The 21,771-nt window shown below is 39.0% G+C and overlaps 1 protein-coding gene across 1 annotated transcript; it reads left to right on the top strand.

Annotated features, from left to right (window-relative positions):
* The first annotated feature begins 18,314 nt into the window (after nucleotides 1-18,314).
* Nucleotides 18,315-19,640, top strand: LOC149265289 (FT-interacting protein 3-like). The gene is made up of 2 exons (XM_089402644.1): nucleotides 18,315-18,347; nucleotides 18,666-19,640. Exons 1-2 carry the CDS (start codon nucleotides 18,315-18,317, stop codon nucleotides 19,638-19,640), a joined length of 1,008 nt encoding a protein of 335 aa, XP_089258770.1.
* Nucleotides 19,641-21,771: the final 2,131 nt, after the last annotated feature.

Raw genomic sequence — 21,771 nt, 5'->3', positions numbered from 1 at the left:
ATACTAGTAATTACCCCATTACTATTGTAGTTGTATCGCTTATTACTATTGTTGTGCCCCTATTGTCCCCATATTGTTATTATTTTGCCCCATAGAATCCATCTATTGTTATTTTTGTGCCTTTATATTATTATTGTTAGGTCTGTTGGGTTATATTGTGACTCCTTAGATTCCTATATATAGAAATGAGGTTTTGTCATTTGAATCATCAAAGAATCATTCATTTGTGTAATGTAAAGGAGTTTGCCCCCTCGAAGAGGCTGAATTATAAGGCGTTGAACTATCTTTTCTATCTTTTCATGAGCTAGTTACATAACATTCTCAAAGTCCTTTAGATATTTATCCAGTTGATCATGGTTTCAATTAGGTATAGGATGGTGTGGTCCTACAATTAGAGGATGAAAAATTTTAATCTATCCTTCATGGTCTATTCAACTGTAAATCTTTCATAAGCCAGGAGGAAGATGTTCCAACTCTATCTGTTCAAGGGAGTCTTCCGATCAATGTATTTAAATTTTATGTCCATCAAGAGTTTGATATGCCTAATCTTAAATCTGATCAAACTAGTGGCACGAACAATGTTTTCATTGATACATTTGACAATAGTGGTGCATATCTAACTTTTGATTTTTCTAAGCCGCCTTGATTTGATGATCCACCATCAAAAAGTTCAGAGACTATCAAGAAGTCAAGGCACTTTAGCCCCTACTGATGGTTATGTCAGGGTCTCACAATCCTATTGAGATCTCTAAGAAAAGTTGGATCCATATTTTCACACATGATTACTTCCTTAACATCAACCAACTGGTTATGAGTTCATTCTTAAAGGACTTTCAATGTTTCCAAGTTAATATTCTTGATCCTCAAGATGGACTTTCTGATCAGATAAAGGATTCTTGTTTGGTTAGTCCCCTTTCATGTGAATCCCTTGTATTATACCAAGGGTTGGAGATCAAATCTTTCATGAATCCTCATACATTGAAATCCTATCATTTTGATTATCAAGAAAAAATTCATTTTGGGTTGGAGGATTTCTCTCTATTAAAATCTTCCGAGATCAATCATATTTGTATCTCTTTTGTGCATATCATGAAGTTAATCATATTTTTGGCACACTCTCTCTTCTTGAGTGATATCAAATGCTTGAATCATTTACCGGACCAAAACCCTTATATTTACACAAATACTAGGTTTGATATAGCACATGTCTCCAATCTTGTGTCAACTCAATATCTTAATTGGTTTCCTGGGTTTACGATGCTAGAAATGATTTTTAATGTCCTAAGATTTCATATATATGGTTTTGCATGTAATTGGATACAAAGCAAACCAATAGAGACTCAAAACCTTATATGTTAATTGATCAGTTAGATCATAATTCCGGAGATTCTCTTTGTGATTTGAATATGTTAACTGAATTTTTATTTTTCTTACGAGTCTCAAGGTTTTCAAATTGGTTGTTTTCAATATTATGATCCAATTGTTGAATGGTTATAGCAATCGTACTTAGCAAGCTCCTATGCTAATAATAAGTTTCGATCTTTCGTAATGTTTGAAAAAACTGAAAACACATATGAATGTACATTTGCAAGAAGCCTTCAAGGTTTGTATGATCAAAATTTCAATCAACAAGGTAAAGTTCGAGACTAGATCAAACTAGTTGGTATGGCACATTCATTTTTTAATAAGAAAGACCTTGATTTCATTGTGTAAGTTTTTCAAGTTGTTATTTTCTTTTGCACAATGCTTTGTATTGCTTTTATTTGTTCATATCTTTGGGTTTGCAAGTCAAGAACGGTTATAGTGCTTACATTGGAAATTTCATTACACTTAGCCCTAAGCTTCTAGTCTGTTAAGATAGGTGTAGGTCTAGTTGCATTTAGTTTCCCTTGCATTGCATCCACCCTCTATCTTTCTCTCCATTTAATATTTCCTTTCTTTTCTTACTTTTGTCTTTCATGGTGTTTGAGATTTAGTTTTTCATTGCTTTGATCATTTGGTCTTGTTTCTTCATTTTGTTTTGTTTTGTCTTTTGTTTTGTCTTTGTTAATAAGAATTTACATGAAATATGTTCCTTTTGGCTCAAAAGATAATGTGGAAAAACTTGAAAAAGGGAACTGTGATGATGGAAAACGCTTGCCTAATTTGTCATCATCTTCTTTTTCTTGGTTATATATCGTTAAAGTCAATGATGTATGAATGGAAAATACAATTCATTCTAGACAGAAAGCCTTTAGCTAAACTACGAAGCCTGTATCTTTATTAGAATCTTCATTCTAATTTAGACTTGTATTGAATGGTCTTTCGACCTATCAACTCAACCGAGTAGAGAAGGGACAGGAGAAAAACTTAAAACAAACATTTTTACTTAAGTTATCTTTAAAATCCCTTAAGCAAGGAACAAGCTCTCTTGCAAAGCAAATAATTCGTGATCCCTCTTCTTCCCATGTTACAAATTTTCAATAAATTCTTTAAGCATATCTTTAAGAAAATTAAATAAAATGGTGAAGAAGAGAAAGGCTTCCTTCGTAGAGAGGTGACGCAAGAAACTTCGTCGGGGTATTGAATAGGCCTGCTGGCAATGAAGCGAAACTTTTGCTTCCTTTAGGTGACTCTGTCGGGGTACTGAACAAGCTCACTTGTAGTAGAACAACACCGAGGAATGTGCTTAATTATGATTATCAAATCCTTCTCCCCTATCAAAACAATTGAGGTATGACTAGTCTTATGTTGATGTGTTCCAAGTGGAGCAAAGAAAAAAGAGACTACATCTTAAACCAAGATAAGTGGTAAAGTCAGGGCAATCTACATGGAGAATAAATACTTCCTAAAAATACCAAGACCTTGCACTTAAAGGTAAAACCTAAATAAATAATCTAGAGTTCTACTAGTGTGTCGCCAAGTGTTGATGTTGTGATCAACACCCTCCAAAAATTTTCCTACACTTGAATTTTGGAGCCTACTGAGGATCTTACGACCTATTGTCACATGGTCACTTCATTGTCGATTGATTTTGTGCTAAGTGTGTAAGTATTCTTCCAGATTTCTAACTATCAAAGTCACTTTCTCACACATGATCTGTCCTCGATGAATGCATAAGTGCACTTCCTTTTATGCAAGCTTGAAAAGGAATAGCACAGTCCATCAAGACAGTGCATGCGCAATGTTCAACATATGTTGATAGTCATTGTGCACTCTCCATTAACATTCCCCCTCACTTTGGTTTCAATTGTACTTCTATTTCAGTGAGTTTTCCCAACTATTGCTTTTGCACACTTTTATTTTTACAAATGTTGCTTTCACTTTTGTGGCTATCATTTTTTCTTGATTTCACTTTAACAAGTGTCATATTCATGTTATCTTCACTCTGGCATGTGTTGCCTTCACTTTATTTAGCTTTTACAAGTGTAACTTTTACGACTCCTATATGTGTTGCACCTTTCCACATTATTAGAGGTAGCTCTAGTGCATTCTTCTACATTAGATGGTCCTACATATCATTAGAATATATGCTAGACACATTCCTACAACTTAGAACACTTTGTGGTCGCAGTCGACATTTTTGTCGCAACTTGTATCCTAAGTATCACAATGTGGCATTTCAACTGTCACACTTAGAAATAAGTGTCGTTATGTTGTCATTTCAAGGTGTGATTGTTGTTCATGAGTCTTATGTATTCCCCTAGCTTGTATTGAGTCATGTGTGTGATCCATTTTTTAGTCTTATTTAGATGCTTTCCCCTCTCTTACTCTACTGATGCCACACTTTGCCATTTTAGAGCTCTTCTTGGTCCTATTGCCCAATGGAAGTTGTGAATACATGAAATCTCTCACAAGTGATGACTTATCCTATTCATTAGCCTCATTGGTGAGATATCTCCCTCCTAGACTTGTTCATTGAGTCTTTCCTAAGGATATCTCGTATGGTTACACATTTAGAACCTTCAAAGGATAGTCACATAACTCTCCTCACTTGTATTGACTCAATGCGTTGATTTTTGAGAAATTCTACCTTGTATAGCACATGAAGCATTTCTAGTGGCCCTCTACAAAACAAAACTGCACCATACAAGGTCTCCGCCCTCTCATAGTGCATTAATCCTCTCCCTAGGCCACTATTTTCCTTAGCCAACTATGCAATATCCTATTCTATTGAGCCCTCTTGGGTGCATAGTGCATCTTTAGTGAAAAATCAACTATTATTGAAGAGAACTCTACCCAGCAGAAGGATATCTCTTTCAGAGCGCACTTCTGGAAAACAAGGACCCTTTGAGTGCACTTCAAGAAAACAAGGACTCTATAAGTGCAATTTCAGGAAAAAAAGATCCTCTAAATGAACTTCTAGAAAAAAGGACCCTATGTCCCTTTCAGAGCAAACAATGTACTCTCAAGCAAGATTCAAGCATCCTTGTCCACTATCATTGTGCCCTATGCCCTCACTAGACCTCTCTGGTGCATTACACACTCTTAAGCAATAGTGTGCCCCTCCTTGTCTCTTGTGATTGTGCCCTACACCTAAGAAGTCTCTCTCTCTCTCTCCATGAGCACATGGCACACTTTTAGTCCACAGTTAGGGCCTCCCTTATTCAATGTGAAGCTTAACTACACTCTCACTATTTCCTCCTCCCTTAAGCCTAGTGCATGGCGCAGTTTTAGTCAGCAAGCTCATCACATTATTCCTTGAACTTTCCCACTGCGTTGGACCTTGAAGAACTCCTACTCATAGTATATGGCATAGTCTTAGTGAACAGTGGTGGCTTCCTCAACCACTGTTAAGTTCAACTGTGCCCTCCTCATTAATCCTTTCCTTCTCAAGTCCTTTCACAGTCCTTCACAAGCAGCTTCTTCTATGAGAAAAGTAAAGATAGGATAGATGATTTCAAGAGTAATTTTACCTTTTCATGAGTGATCTTCATTGGTAGGTGTACCTCCTCAACAAGGCAGGGTAATGCTTAAGGAATATAGTAAGGAGAAGAAACAAGGAAGCACTTACAACGAAGAAGCACAAAGAAGAACCATCATGAAGGCATGAAGCAAATATTGGACCATTGCATGATAACTCAGTGGGTCCTAATGTTGATTCAGGACATTGTGGATGGTGAATATGAAGAATAAAGCAGATCTTTCATGAAGATTGAAGACAAAGCATCAAGAATAACAACTTGGCATTTCCACCTCATCATAAAACCCCATGTCATCATTGTCAAGTTGTGATTTGCACTAGTGCCATCAAAATGTCCTATGTGTCTTACCACATCATTTTTGGATGTAATGATGTAATTATCAAAAGGAAGATGAAAAAATTTAATGTGTGGAATTCCAAGAGTCACATGTGGAATATGAAAAGTCACATGTGGAAAAATGAGTCAAGTAGAAGTTCAAACGTCACATTGGAAGTCTAAGAGTCATGAGGGTAGTTCAAAAGTCATGGGGATATGAAAGGTTATTCCTCTGTTATAAAAGCAACCTCATAACTCAAGAAAAGTGCTTTTGGAGGCTTAGGCTTTGGGGAGCTAGCCTTGGCTTCTCTATCTTAACATAGGAGAGAAAATCATTCCTTGGAGAATCAAAAGTGACTTAATGTTCCACTACTGGAGCTAGTGTTTCACCATTGTAATTGAGCTACAATGCTTCTTCTCTGTAGGAAGCATTCTAGTTGGGTAGAGATCACTAACATTAATAATAAAAATACCTACATAGCAATATGTTATTTCCCCCCATCAATTCTAACTTCTATAAGAAGAAGAATCTAGATAAAAATAATCCCTACAATGGTTTAGAGAATGGTATTTCTAGCCTAAGGAATGAAGGTAATATCCTTTTAATAGGTGACTTTAATGCTCGAACTTCAAGCAGCCAAGCTATTATTCTAAGAAATCATTCCAACCCTAATCCTCTTTGGTTAGACGAAGATCCTACTTTGGCTAGTAGGTACAAAAGGAGCTTTGAAGACCTCGAGGAGAATTTGTTTGGGTCAGAGCTAGTCAAGCTCTGTAGTGCTCAGGATCTCATAATTGGCAACGGTCTAAAAAAGTGTCCCAATTCTAGCCAGATGACCTACATCCATGGGCTAGGTAGCAGCGTGTTAGACTATGTTATTTTCGATCTCCCTTTATACAACGAAATAATAAATTTTGACATCTTAAACGACCACGAGCCTGACTCTGATCATAGGCGTTTACATATAACTCTCAATTTTGTCATGCATAGAGATCCCATAGAAAATAATCCTTATAGCCAAAAGAACCTAATATTTGATAGAAACAAAAATGATCTCTTTCTAAATGAATTAAAACTAATTTGCTTCCTTTATCTAGTATAGACAACATAGAAGACCTCTATCATAATTTTACTACAACCCTCTCATATTCTATTAACAAGTTCTCAATTGAAGTTTCAAATAATAAAAGAAATAGAAAAACCAACCCATGGTATGACAAAGATTGTAAAAGTGCGAGGAGAGCAATTAAGGAAGTTGTTGATGAATCTCTTAAAATGGGCAAGATAAAAATATACAAAGCCCTAACTAAAAGGAAAAAGAGGCAGTACATTCGTAAAAGACAAGAGAATCTCTTACACCTCTCTAAGGTAGCTCCTAAGAAATTTTGGAGGCAGATTCTGACTAGGAAAACTAAAGATAATAATAAAATTGCTTTACACGATTGGAATTCCTATCTTAAAAAGCTTTATGAATCTCCAAATGTCATGGATAACTTTGATACCCTGCTCACAACAAAATAAATTTTCTCATTAGAAGACATTGATTTTGGGTTTAAATGCCTGACAAATGGGAAAGCTAAGGACATCGATGGTTACCAGGCAGGTTCTGTCCTCATCCCTCACATCCACAAGCTTTTCAATCAAGCAGTCAAGCAAGGGTTCCCTAAACCATGGACTGAGAGCCTCATTATCCCTATTTTTAAAAGTGGGGATACAAATAACCCCTCTAATTATTGGACCATTATGATCAACCCTCTCTTAGCCAAGCTATATGGTATTATTTTGGAAAAGAAGTTGAGCATATGGCTTGAAAGTGAAGGTAAGTGGGCTAAAGGCCAAGCGGGTTTTAGAAGGCATCACTCAACAACAGACCACCTCGTTACGCTTAGGATCATTGTGGAGGAATGTCATAATGATAAATCCAATCTCTTTTGTTGCTTTGTGGACTTTAGAAAGGCTTTATATACAGTTCCTAGAAACAACCTTTGGAATAGATTAGAAGAGCTAAAGGTTCATTTCGAGTTGAGAGCTGCCACTATAAGATTATACGAGGATGTAATTGCCAAGCTAAAAAGCAATGAGGGGTGGTCGAAAGATATTAAATGTAATATTTGAGTTAAACAAGGTTGCCCCCTCTCCCCTACCCTATTGGGTATTTACATCGACAAGCTTGAAGGTTATTTAGAGGAAGCAGGTTGTGCTGGCACGATCTTAGCTGGGATAGTCATCATCCTTCTTCTCTATGCTGACGATATTGTTATTTTCACAAGGTGCCCATCTGATATTGATAAGCAACTTAGGCTTCTTAAGGATTTCTGCTCTACCATGGGTATGACTATTAACACTAACAAAACAAAAGTTGTAATTATCAAATCCCAGAAGGACACTTACACTAATTTTATGTATGATAATAATAACTTGGAGGAAGTGTATTCTTATAAGTACCTAGGAATTGATATTCATCACAAGCTCAACTAGAACTATAGCATTGAGAAAAGGATTAATGGGGGGTGGAAAGCTTATTTTGGTCTTGAAAATAATTGTAGAACGGAAAACCTCGTAATGTGGGATAAAAAAAAATTCCTCTTTGAAACTTTAGTCACTCATGTTATCTTATATGGATGTGAGGTCTGGGGTTGCAGCATCTCTAGAGAATCCTGGAGAAAGATTGAGCAAATCCAGAAGCGTTTTATAACATATAACCTAAAAATTAAAAGTAATAAACCTTATCCTATTCTCCTTATAGAAGTAGGTCTTTCCCCTATCGAGAGCCTAGCTATGACTAGGCTTTTGTTGTACAAGCACAAACTCAATAACATAGGAGATCAGAGACTTCCTAAGCTAGCTTTAAATTCTAGCCAAAACCACCTAAGGTTCAAGCGGGGTGGTATAAAGACACGAGGGCCTGGTTAAACCTTTGGGAGATCAACGAGAATGATGCATTGCAAAACATTAATAACATTAAAAATTTTGTTACTTCTAAGTTCAAAGAAAAAATGTGGTATGAGAAAGATTTAGCAGCTAAAAGAAAATTAAGTTATTATAACAAGGTCATCAACCCCACCCTAGAAGATCAAAAGTATCTCTTTGTTTTAACTAGCTCAAAGAAGAAAATTAATATAGTGAAGATTAGAACGAACTCTCATGAGCTCCATAGTGAAACAGGTCGTTGGGCAGTTCCTAAAACACCATGGATGGAAAGGATCTGCCATCTCTGTGAGAATAGGAACATCGAGGATGAAAACCACTTCCTCTTATAGGGCCCTGTGTACAACCACATTAGATCTCAGTTTCATAATCTTTGTTGCAATACTGACCTACCTAGCCTTTTATGATGTCAAAATTATAGTGAGCTCGGGAGGCTTCTCTCCAAGCTTTGTGAGCATAGGAATAAAATCTTAAATCAAACTAAATAATTTATTTCTTTAGGTCCGATAGACCAAATTTTGGTCTTAGTGGACGTTAACCATCATCATCATTCTCTCTCTCTCTCTCTCTCTCTCTCTCTCTCTCTCTCTCTCTATATATATATATATATATATAAACCTTCTCTTTTACATATATATGAAATTGATTTTGAAATAATTTTTTTACTATAGATATTCAAATAATTTATTAAATTTTGTATTGAAGTATATTTTAAGAAGCATAAGAATTATGTATCTTACATATAGTCAAAAGTGAAAATATAAGATTTTTTTGGCTTTTATTTACAATTGGAAGTTAATATAAAACTATGTTATTGTAACGCTGGATACTGCCAACATACAGGGGGTCTCCCCATTGTCAAGTCGCAATTAGACCTCACACCGTTTGGAGTAGGAGCCTCGTTTGGAGTATCGACCCAACTACCATAACTTAAGTTTTGCATTGGTTTCAATGGATGACATAAGAGATTATGCACATAACCTTTGAACGAACAAGTAAATTGATATTGCGAAACACCAATTGCAATGTGTAAAAGGAGGCCTTCACGAGAGGGGAGATAGGGGTGAGTCTCTAGAAGAAAGTAATAGTACTAACCTAAGAGAGACACACAAGAGCAAGAAAAAATTCGTTAGTTATCTAGCGAAATAGTCCATATAGACACAACGACCATTAAAGCAAATACAACATATATTCAACATGATAAGTACAATATGTAAGACATTTTGAATTTCTAGCGGGTTTAGGCCCTAACCACTCTCGAGCACAACAGTATATTCACAACAAAATATTTAGAAAACCACCGTGCAGTTCGATCGCGAGATCTCAATTCCATAAAAGGTTAGAGTTGTCAATATGTAAGACATTTTGGATTTCTGGCGGGTTTAGGCCCTAATGTTGTGGGGAAAAGTATCCGATGCGGATGACCCTATCCCTACTCTAAAGGTGACAGTCTTTAGCAACAACTGAAAGTAAAGCTTTGATATTTTCCTTTATGAAAGTACAGAGAGAAGGAAGAAAAGATTAACCAACCTGGTGTCTTTCGCTTAGTCGATCCTTATCCTCTCTCTTTGTCTCTTGTTCCCAGCTCCTTGCTCTCTTTGTCGGTCCAGCTACACACAGATCCTGCACAAAACAAGAGAGGAAACTACAAGATACATGTACTCATAACTGATGCATGGATTAGAGTGAATCAAATATACAAGTAAATACAATACATCAATGCAATACAAGTATATAGGAGAACATGCAAAACTTTATTGATAGAAGTAACAGGGTTCTGAGAAGGTTACAACCATTGATGGCTCCAATCCAGCAGCACCTCCCCAGCAGCAAGAACTCTCCTCTTCACCTCTAGTAAAACAATCACCCAATAGCTCTAACTGTAAACCAACAGCACCTCCTTGCTTTACACAAAATTCCAGCCTCCTTAGACCTCATAGAAGAGCTCTATATATAGGATAGAAGAAGAGAGGATGAGTCAGCTTGAGACTGACATGAAGCTGCCTTGTGTCCTCTCCCTCTTCAGTTAATCTTCAGTTCTTGAGTCCACTTGGAGATCCTTGCTTACACATGGTGATCAAGTACCTCTTACTCAACACAGGGCGAATCTCATGAACCAAGTGTCAGTTTGGAAGCTTCCTGGGCAGTTGACACCTTGCAGAATGACTGTGCCACTTGGCCAATCTCGCCCAGCGCAGGTAGCCTTCATTAGATTTGACTTCCAGCGCAGGTACAAGGAGGAGCAGTTGCATTCCAGCGCAGATGCTCAGTGGAGCAGCTGACATGATCCAAAAATAGCCTGTTTTGAAGTGTTTTCAGGTGGAGAACTGATTGGAAGTGCTGTTGTTTGATGACCTTGCTCTTTTAGGGGTAAGAACAACCTGTTTAGGGACTGAGGATCCCTGTAATTATTGACATTTCATGCTCCATGTCGCGAGGCACAAAAATGTCTATAACAGTTGCCCCCTAAAGTATGAGGCCGTTTATCGGGTGAAATGCTTTATCTAGAGGGTCCGAAGTTCATTCCAGTGCTGAGGAGGCGCCCTGTAATACAATACAATACAATACATTATTTTTCATTCTATTTTCATGATCTAGCTGAGGCGGGCATTCCCATGCTCAGCTTTTATAAATACATTTTGGTACATATGACAGACGATCGTCTGAAGGTAGACTGATAATTTTCTGCTGAAATTATCATCCTTTGAATAGGATGATCATCTGCTGCAATGATGTACATGGCAAATGCTTTTATATTTCCTGAATATATATCGCAACCCGGATGGATGAAACTAGATCCGGGGTCTTCAAACTCGTTCGATCTTCACTCTAAGTACAAGTCGATCCATGTGAGAATTTCGCTGAAGTCGAACATGGAAAGACATCGCTTGATTACCGGTCAATAATGAAAACCGTTAACAAGCGTGAGAGGAACCACCAATAATGACGATGACCCTCAAGGTACTGCAGTACAATTCACGTGGCGTGAATAGAGGACTTGGCGTCGAACGCCACGCAAAATCTTCTGGTCAAAGGTCATTGATGTATACCTGTCGCCGGAAGTGAGAAACTTGCCATTGAGGCATGCAAGCTTCAAAGTACTGATGGGGGTGTTCCTAGATCAACTTCTTGGATAATGAGCTGAAGTCGACAAGAAGCGATCCGTCAAAGGAGGGCCTTAATGAATCCCACATCAATGACACGGAACGGAGCTAATGATTTTAGTGGAGGTGAAAACAAACTGTGACATATGATTCAGGGTGGCGATCATGAATGGATGAAGGATAATGTATGGCAGTGGATGGGACACGGTTGACACTTTCAGAATGACCCCTCTTGAACATATAACGACACTGATGCGATGGATCGGTAGCATTACCCCAAATGTGGATGGTTTGGCGAGGACCATGGCGATGAGACCGGTGAATGAAACAACCCAACCCGATGTGGTACGGAGGAATAGTGTCATGTTCAAGAGTGACTTGCTACCATTAAACTTTGATGTTCTCCCAATTTTTCCCCAGTCATTTCTGACCAGTACCTCTTTATTTTTGTCAAGCTTGAGGAGGATAACATATGCTTGTTCTATAACCTGCCCTTCGGGCAAGCCCATCGCTATGATTTAACGAGCCTAGCGATAGGGAAACTCGTTCTCGTCTAAAGACAAGTTTGTCGCTATTTAATCATTTTAACGAGTCTAACGACAAGGAAAACTCGGTCCTTTTCATTTTTAGAGAGTCTGAAAAGGTACATAAAGTTAACTCCAAAATTCCTTTTTCGTCAGCTAATCCCTTAAGTCCGAAAAAGTATAAAACAATACAGAAGGGATGGCTGTTCGGTACTTTTAACGAGCCGAACAAGACAAGCGCTCGATCCTTTTGTGCAATAATCCCTCAGGTCCAAAAAGATTAAAATTTAGAGGAGGGATAGCGTTCCGGTTATTTAACGAGCTGGAAGGCCAAAACTCGGCAAACTTTTCATATTTTACGAGTCAGTGAAAAGAGCTCAAAGAAGACTCGTCTTTTGAGGAACGAGTGATAAACAGGGATAGCAGCAGATTCCAGGTACAGGTTGGAATTTTCCAATCACGGCAGTGTCACGAGGATGGCTAGGTGAAATCACTCTTCGCAGCTGTTTCTCAAAAGAGGTAAACACACAAATGGAAGTGAATGATCGGCCAAATGAACAGTGGAGGTGATGGATGAAAACACGATCAAGGTTCTTGTGGCTGATGAATTTACGATCTCAAAAGGTTATTTACCGGTTCATTTTTTCTGGATGAGCTTGAACTCTAAGGGAAAGCATGCTCACAATCTTATGTTTATTTTTTAACGAGCATGAACTATGTGCTAAAACTGCTCGGATCTTGCGTTTATTTTTTAACGAGCATGAACTATGTGCTAAAACTGCTCGATATACCAGTCATAATAAGAAGAAAGCCTCCTCTAAGGATCCATTTTTTATAGAGCTTGCGCCTTACCACAGCTATGCTCCAACTCCTCCTTCCTTTATGTAAGTTCGGAAAACGGTTAATCTTAAAACCAGATAAATAACCGCCCCTAGCTTGCACTCCAGAAGGTTTGCATGCCCCCAGGTATAGGATAGAATTTCGAGGCTGCCCCTCCTCTCCCCTACCTCTGCTTTTCTTTGGGTGTCCACAGTTATTTGTCATCTTGCTAATCTAATGTTAACGATACTTGTCTTCTCGTTATTTTAAGGGGCCTTACGCAGTACTCAGGCTTCCCGTCGGCCCACTTTTAATAAGCAGCTATTTGTGACAATAAAAGAACACTACTCAAAGACAAAACATTGGTATTATTGAGGGAGGCTTGCCTCTTTCTTATTATCCGAAGAGGGTTCTATTCGCTGTCGCAAATCAATCTCTTTCTTCGGCGGTGTCTATCATTGGGTTGTCCAAAGATGGTTACCCTCTGTCATAACAATATAGTCTCCTACTTTGTAAGCTGCCCCTGCTTATCCTTTAAAACATATGTTTTAATGGGCGAGGCTTGAATTCAAAGATGGTTACTATTCGTTGCGATAAGGGAATTCCTACTTGGGCATTGCCCACTTTTTTAGACAAAGGTGAATGACTCGTGCCAAACACATAACTTTAACAAAAGAACACTATTCCAGAACAACCCCACTTCCTTCCACGGACGGGGTACGGACTAGTCATATTCTTCTGCGGAAATTCTTCCTTATACCCGGGGTTTCTTCTGCCTGAAGCAGACCAGGGTGCATGCCCCCTGGGTCCTAGTCTTTCTTTCCGAATCACTCGCGCTCATCGGGAAGGAGGACTGGGGGTGGAGGCGAATCTTGAGTGAACAGACCATTTAGGAATGGTATTTGACTATTTGCGATGCGAGATCCCGGAAGTGAAAGTTGGTCTACGAGCTTGACCACCCTTCCTTCGTGTGGAAAACACATTACTCTAAAGAGTGAGGAGACTATCGCTCCCATGCAATAAATATAGTCGTGTCCAAGGAGTAGGTTATAATCCAAGGGTCCCTGGACGACCAACACGTTCATATAAACGGTCTTCCCTTTCAATGTAACAGGTACATTGGGGAGGATTCCTAATGGTCGACTGGTTCCTTTATCAAAACCTGAGAGATTTCTCAACTCAGGTAAAAGCGCTGGGGAACCCAGTGCTTTCCAAGCAACAGAGGAAAGGATACTCACAGACGCCCCTTCATCAATGATAGTACCAGCCATAATCATTCTATAGATCTGGACAATGATTCTGAATGGTATACTGGCTGGTAACCGGGGTCTGCCTAGTTGATTCCAATCAAAGGATACAACCAGGTTGCTTGGTGGTGGGACCGAATATACGGCCGGATATGACTCTAATGATGTTCCTTCCTGCGATAAAGGAATGGGCACATTGCCCTGACGCTCATCGGAGTCGGTGCTGATGAAAAGAACCTGGATGGTGTCATCCTTATTCTCTCCAGTGAGGGTGTCGCATGAAGATGACTCTTCGGCGACGGTGTCATTTGAAGACGGGTCTTCAATGACGGAGTCATTGGACGATAGAACCTCTGAAGGAAGAACCGGGTCAACTGCCGTTTCGACCTTTAGACTTTCGTCTGGTCTGGATTCAGTAGGTTCATTCTCAATGACCGACACTTCAACTGACCACTTGAGCGGGTCAACTGGATTTTCAACTATTGAGGGATTAGGCGCGAGTTTTCGGTATCCAGGAGGAAGTTGCAACGGTGAAACCGGGCGATCTTCCAAAACTCTCTTTGCCTCATCTAAGAATGGACATTTGTGGATGGCATGATTGCCTTCACACAATAGACAGGGTGATCTTGGTCCCCTTCTTCGTCCTTCACTCTCGCTAGTTGACGAAATGCAATCAACATGACAACCAGAGGTTGATGCTACCGGATTGTGCAACCTTGGGGACCAGTCCCTTAGTATCCGGGGAATACAAGGACAATCACGATGGAAGTGGATCCCTTTGCAAATGACACATGGCGATTTAGGCCCGGTCGGTGCAGTGTGTGGGTTTTTGTCAGCTTTCTTCTGCTTGCCCCCAGTTACCTTCGCCAGAGGCTCCTTCTGCTTCTTTTCTCTCTTCTTCTTTTCCTTCTTCTCCTTGGGAGGCTGACTTTTGCCGGCTCTACCTTGCGAAGATGAAGGATCAGAGGAAGTATCGTAAGAAGTGGAAGGCTGGTGGGTAGTTCTAGATTGTTCTGACTGTTGATTCGACTGCTCAGGATTAGTGGCGATCTGGACTACATTAGTTGAAAAGAGCCATACAGGGAGGCCGATTGTCAATCCTGGAAGTGACAATGTAGCCATATGAGGCGCACCAACATCTCCCCAAGAGGAGAAGGGATTTGGACTTCCGCCAAGGTTACTTCCTTGGTTGGTGGGCTCCATACTTTTCAACTGAAAGATCAACGTGGGAATAACAGGTGATTATGTTCCGCTTAAAATAAATTTTATTAACGACGCTTTTAGACACAAACTTGCTTTTCCATGTTTTAAGAGTCGAGAAAAAGCTAAAGATGACTCTAGTCGCCTTCGATGTATTAACGAGCCCGAAGTGACAAATGCTCGGTTGGACTTTTTCAGTTATAGAGTTTGAAAAAGGCCAAAAGAAACTGCTCTGGAGATCTAGGCAGAGGGTGTGCCAAACCTTTCGCGAAACCACAGAATACGTTTTACGGTACGGGTGTTCGATCTTCGTGAATGCTGTGTTCACTGCATCGCGATTAGTAGGGCGGCCGACACGGTTTCCTAAGGATAAAGGATAAAAGCCTATAGGGGTCTCCCAATATACGCGACGGTACGCGGGAGCACAAGTCCGTGTTAGTGCCACCGACTCTCAGGAGGAATCACCCACCTTCGTAGAGATCGACAGTCACTATGTTTAACGACGCCGGAACACGTCTCTACCTAGACCTCTAGATGTTTGCGTTATGTTACAAAGCGTTGTTATGTAAATTGAGTTTATTTTAATGTTGATCTTGCTTAACAGTTTGCCTTTCAGGGTCGCCACGAGATGTATATATACAACTTCCTATATGCAATCTAAGATGAGAAGCAAATCTTTTCAATCTTTCAACTTTGAACACCTTAATCTACTGAGGGAAAAGAAAGACACAACTTTTTCCACAGATCATAGAACACACACTAAAATGCACATTTTCCTAAATCGTCAAGCACACAGTCAAATGCAAAATGCACAATGCATGTATTTCTTTTCGTTATCCTTAATGTTGATGTAAGACAGAAAGGAAACTGTTGTATAATTTTGAATCTAATTTCAAGTAGAAATAAACAAGCTTGTCCAAAATCAAAAAGACACCTTATGATCGACTTGTTTAAACACAGGAAATGTATAGATCCAAACCATAAAATGAAAAACAAACAAACTCAAACAGCCATGAACAGTAATAAAACTAGCTCATAAGATCACAAAGACACTTTTACAGTTCAGGATCTAAGAGGCCACAGCTATACTGGTTCGCTTTTCACAATGGGAAACTGTAACTGAAGCAAGAAATACTGAAAGAACAATCACAGTTTCATCACACAACTGAGGCGGAATAATGTCAAGGAAAGTTGGTTTACAGCAAGTACAATGACAAGCAATCAGCAGCAAAATAACAGTGAAAACAGGGCTCAGACACAGTGGGAAACCTCAGGAAGACATAGCCTAACTGGATCAGCGCAGGCTCTGGTCTGTCAAATTGACTCTTAGCGCAGTTCCCGAAGGGAGTACCTGCGCTGTAATGCAGACTGCCTGTGGACAGCCTGCTCTGGGACACGAGAGTTGCGTTTACAAGGATTTCCGGGTCATAAAAAGCTCAAAAATGCATTGTTTTTGCTGAAATAAAAAGCTATAGGTCAAGTACAGGCTAAGGGATGATCAAGAGGATGAAAAGCTATCACAAAGAGTAAAGAGTCTCTTGTAGATAAGCTCTTCAAATCTTGAATCTGCTCAGCAAATGAGCAAGAGTAGCAGTCCCTCTACTTCGCTTTTGATATAGTCAAAAGCTTTTCGATTTGGTACTCTTTTCTTCAAGAAATGAATAGCAAAATACTACAAACAACAACAAGATACTAGGCTCCCCAGCGGAGTCGCCAGTTTGTTGTGGAAAAAAGTATCCGATGCGGATGACCCTATCCCTACTCTAAAGGTGACAGTCTTTAGCAACAACTGAAAGTAAAGCTTTGATATTTTCCTTTATGAAAGTACAGAGAGAAGGAAGAAAAGATTAACCAACCTGGTGTCTTTCGCTTAGTCGATCCTTATCCTCTCTCTTTGTCTCTTGTTCCCAGCTCCTTGCTCTCTTTGCCGGTCCAGCTACACACAGATCCTACACAAAACAAGAGAGGAAACTACAAGATACATGTACTCATAACTGATGCATGGATTAGAGTGAATCAAATATACAAGTAAATACAATACATCAATGCAATACAAGTATATAGGAGAACATGCAAAACTTTATTGATAGAAGTAACAGGGTTCTGAGAAGGTTACAACCATTGATGGCTCCAATCCAGCAGCACCTCCCCAGCAGCAAGAACTCTCCTCTTCACCTCTAGTAAAACAATCACCCAATAGCTCTAACTGTAAACCAACAACACCTCCTTGCTTTACACAAAATTCCAGCCTCCTTAGACCTCATAGAAGAGCTCTATATATAGGATAGAAGAAGAGAGGATGAGTCAGCTTGAGACTGACATGAAGCTGCCTTGTGTCCTCTCCCTCTTCAGTTAATCTTCAGTTCTTGAGTCCACTTGGAGATCCTTGCTTACACATGGTGATCAAGTACCTCTTACTCATCACAGGGCGAATCTCATGAACCAAGTGTCAGTTTGGAAGCTTCCTGGGCAGTTGACACCTTGCAGAATGACTGTGCCACTTGGCCAATCTCGCCCAGCGCAGGTAGCCTTCATTAGAGTTGACTTCCAGCGCAGGTACAAGGAGGAGCAGTTGCATTCCAGCGCAGATGCTCAGTGGAGCAGCTGACATGATCCAAAAATAGCCTGTTTTGAAGTGTTTTCAGGTGGAGAACTGATTGGAAGTGCTGTTGTTTGATGACCTTGCTCTTTTAGGGGTAAGAACAACCTGTTTAGGGACTGAGGATCCCTGTAATTATTGACATTTCATGCTCCATGTCGCGAGGCACAAAAATGTCTATAACACCTAACCACTCTCGAGCACAACGGTATATTCACAACAAAATATTCAGAAAACCACCGTGCAGTTCGATGGCGAGATCTCATGTTCATTAACGACCGTTGGAGGAAAACAAATTCCATGTCATCGGCTCTTAAGTGGTTTGAAGAGAACCTTGTGACTCATGAATCTTAAATAATTTACTTTCAAATTTACAGAGATTACATATAATGTAATTATAGTTGTTAAGTTTCAAAATTTTGAAGTCGAAAAATTCCTAATAATATTGAATTTATTCAAAACATAACATAATTTAAAAAAATATAACCTTGTCAAACTTTCATGATTTTAGATACCCTAATTTTTTTCTTATTGTAGTGACTCAATTTCCAATATCATGAAAAACTATTCACACTCCAAAAATTGAAGTTTTTGAAAAACTTTGTAACTTTGAAGCAAGTAAAGACATGAATTGGCCCATCATATTCAACCAGCTGGTCCACTAGTTGCATAGATGGACGTTGTGCCGGAGTTGAATATGGTGCAGGTAGTTGCAGATCGTATTTTGTTTTTATTTATTACGCCGTAAGGCGTTTCCCTCTGAGATGAACTCCCCCAGATGCCTTTCTGTCTTAATGGTAGTCGTCGGATCTTTTGTTAGACGATTGAAATAAAATCAGCCGTCCAATTTAATAAGAAATATTTTAAAACATTAAGAAAACCGTTATCGAACCCGTCCTGACGCGTGGATATCAACGTTTGATGTAGAGGAGGGCGGGGATGTTGACGGAGGCGGGGACCTGCAGAGAAGCGTTAGTGCAGAGTTTTGTTAAGGAATATTACTCTGAACGCGGCACCATTCGAGCATCATTTGATTCTCACGGTCGAGAATCGTTTGGGGATATCTGAGGATGAAATTCTTGGGAGAGTAACGATTCCTGTGAATAACATAGACAAACGACTGGATGATAAGCCTGTGAATCCTCGATGGTTCAGACTTGACAACCCTGCTGTTGCTCCGGGGGAGGGAAAGTCGAAGAAGAAAGAAATGGAGTCCGCCAGTAGAATTTATCTGAGATTGTCTTTAGATGGGGGCTATCATGTGCTGGGCGAGCCTATTCACTACAGTGGCGATGTGAGGCCGACCGACGAGCGTCTCTGGAAGCCTAACATTGGTATTTTGCAGGTTGAGATCTTGCGCGCTCAGAACTTGCTTCCTACGAAGTGCAAAGATGGACGACACAGAATGGATGCTTACTGCGTTGCAAAATATGGACAGAAATGGGTTCGTACCAGGACTATGATTGATACCTTGAGTCCAAAATGGAATGTGCAATATACCTGGGAAGTTTATGATCCCTGTACAGTAATCACTGTTTGTGTTTTTGACGATTGTCATCTTCAAGGAGACGAAAAGTCTTCAGCATCCGTGAAAGATGTCGGGATCGGTAAGGTTCGCCTCTTCCAGGCCGGACTGGTTCATCCTGACAAAATCGGTGAAGAATTCGAGACATTCCCCACTAGCAAAGCCTCTAACGTTGTGAGAATGCGATACGATCGAATCCGGGAGTTTGTTGGGCGAATACAGACCATGGCGGGGGATATGGCTACTGAAGTAGAAAGGCTTCAAAATCTTCTGAGGTGGAGCAATCCACGAGCGACTACCATATTTGTCATATTTTGCTTGATAGCTGCCACAGTTCTCTATACCACGCCCTTCCAAACTGCAGTGGTTTTTGTTCTGTATCTCCTGCGCCATCCGAGGTTCCGCCACGGGCTTCCTTCTGCTCCTCTCAATTTCTTCAGGAGATTGCCTGCTCGTACCGATAGTCTGTTGTAAAAATAGCTTGGTCTTTCATGTCTTCTGAAGCTAGACCTCTGTTCTTTTAATTTAGCTTTTGTTCTGCGAATATACTATTCTAGTTGTGTATGTTTCTTTAATTTACATTTCCATTCTATTTCAGCTGTGCTCTCTTTTCCCTACATTACAGCTCCAGCTTTGGATACTATATAGGAGCCACCCGTGCTTCTGCCATAGTCTCTTCAGAAGATAAACCAATATTATGTTTCTTAACTGGACTGACTGCATTAATAACAAGTTAATTTGGTGTGGGAACGTGGTTGAATCTGATCAATATCTGAAATTTTTGATCTTTTTTAGATTTGTGATCTAGAAGAAATGCTTATGCCACAAGATTAGTAACTCTTTATTTGGTTTTTAAGAGATTTAAATTTGTAACCACAGAGAAGATCCTTCCACCAGAGAGACCACCACAGGATTACCATAGTCTCGGTTTATTATCCAAAACTAAGAAGAAAGTGGAAGACCACCACAGGATTACCATAGTCTCTGTTTATTATCCAAAACTAAGAAGAAACAGTTGTAAATTAAGGTTCAAACAAAATAGTTCAATCATAAGAAGAAGCAGTTGTAACTTAAGGTTCAAACAAAATAGTTCAATCACTTCATTTCGACTAAAATAGTTCAATCACTTTATTCCAACTATGGTGCTTAAAGCGAATTCAATCACTTTACTTCAACTAGGATGCTTACAGTGACATCTGTGAAGTGGTTTGTGGAATTATGCAATTGATGTGAGTTATTTCTCCATCTCCATATTCTGTATGGCTGTGCAACACCATTGTATTAACTATTTCAGCATGTAAATATTTTGCATCACTGTGCAACACATATGCAACAACTATGGAGAAAGCAGGTCAGACTCCCTAAACTTCCCTGAGTTACCGTTTTGCATTGAACGAAACAAATCTTCAACCTGTAAACAGTGCTAAACATACCCTAACCCTCCCAGTATCCAGTTCAATTCTAAAGTCCTCACCAAACAGGATTTCATAAAACCTCTTCTTTTAATGAATCAAAATTTTGTAAGAAGTATCACATGTGTTTAATTTGAGTGAATAAGAAAAATTTACTTTTGGAGTTTTGGTGTTTGGAATTGCTTTACAGTGGTCCCACTAATGTGCCCTCATTTTTTGCACAGTTTCTATTTCTATAAAATGACATGTTAATATTTTATGATAAAGTTTCTATTTATGTAAAGTGGCATGTTGGTATCTTATAATAAAAAAAAAAGTAAAGATGTCTTAATTCTTGCTGAATTAAATGAGAAAGATAAAAATTCCAAATAATATGTCTCAATTCTGGTTAAGTTTGTAAAATTTAGTTAAGTTAAAAAGATAAAAACTCCAAATAACATGCCTCAAATCTTGTTAAGTCTATAAAATTAATTGATTGTTGATACTAGCTTAAAAATTAAGTTAATTCTTGTTAAGTCTGTAAAGTTTAGTTAAATTAAAAAAATAAAAACTCCAAATAACATGCCTCAAATCTTGTTAAGTCTATAAAATTGAGTGATTGTAAGAATGGTTGATACCAACTTAAAAATTAAGTTATAATGTCAAAATTAAGTTATAATGTCAACTAACTTGACCCAAATAAATTTAGCAGTAAAAAAACATTTAAAAACATTTCATCAATATAAAATTGTGCTAACTACATACACAAGAATTTCCCCCCAAACTCATTCCATGGATAATATGAAAAAGAATTTAATATTTCACAGCTTTTAAACGGTCACGTGTCATGTAATTCCTATGGCTTTTACGCCATCCCTTGTCCCATACTCCACTTTTTTAAGGCATCCCTGGTCACAAAACCCACCCTTCACTGATGTAGCAATACCATGGACAGGTTAAAAAGCATGGATGAATGTGTATACCTAGAACCATCCACTAGAGAGTAACAGAGATGTGTTACCATCTAGTGTGGGGATGACACTCTCAACACCTTATCTATTTATTTTAGTAAAAGATACTAGCTTAAAAATTAAGTTAATTCTTGTTAAGTCTGTAAAGTTTAGTTAAATTAAAAAAATAAAAACTCCAAATAACATGCCTCAAATCTTGTTAAGTCTATAAAATTGAGTGATTGTAAGAATGGTTGATACCAA

This window comes from Pinus tabuliformis, chromosome 6 (assembly GCF_031772625.1).
Source record: "Pinus tabuliformis cultivar Carrire ecotype Pingquan chromosome 6, CPIR1, whole genome shotgun sequence".
NCBI classification, from domain to species: Eukaryota; Viridiplantae; Streptophyta; class Pinopsida; order Pinales; family Pinaceae; genus Pinus; species Pinus tabuliformis.
Note: the sequence above shows the minus strand (reverse complement) of the source record. Positions and strands in the feature narration are given on the sequence as shown.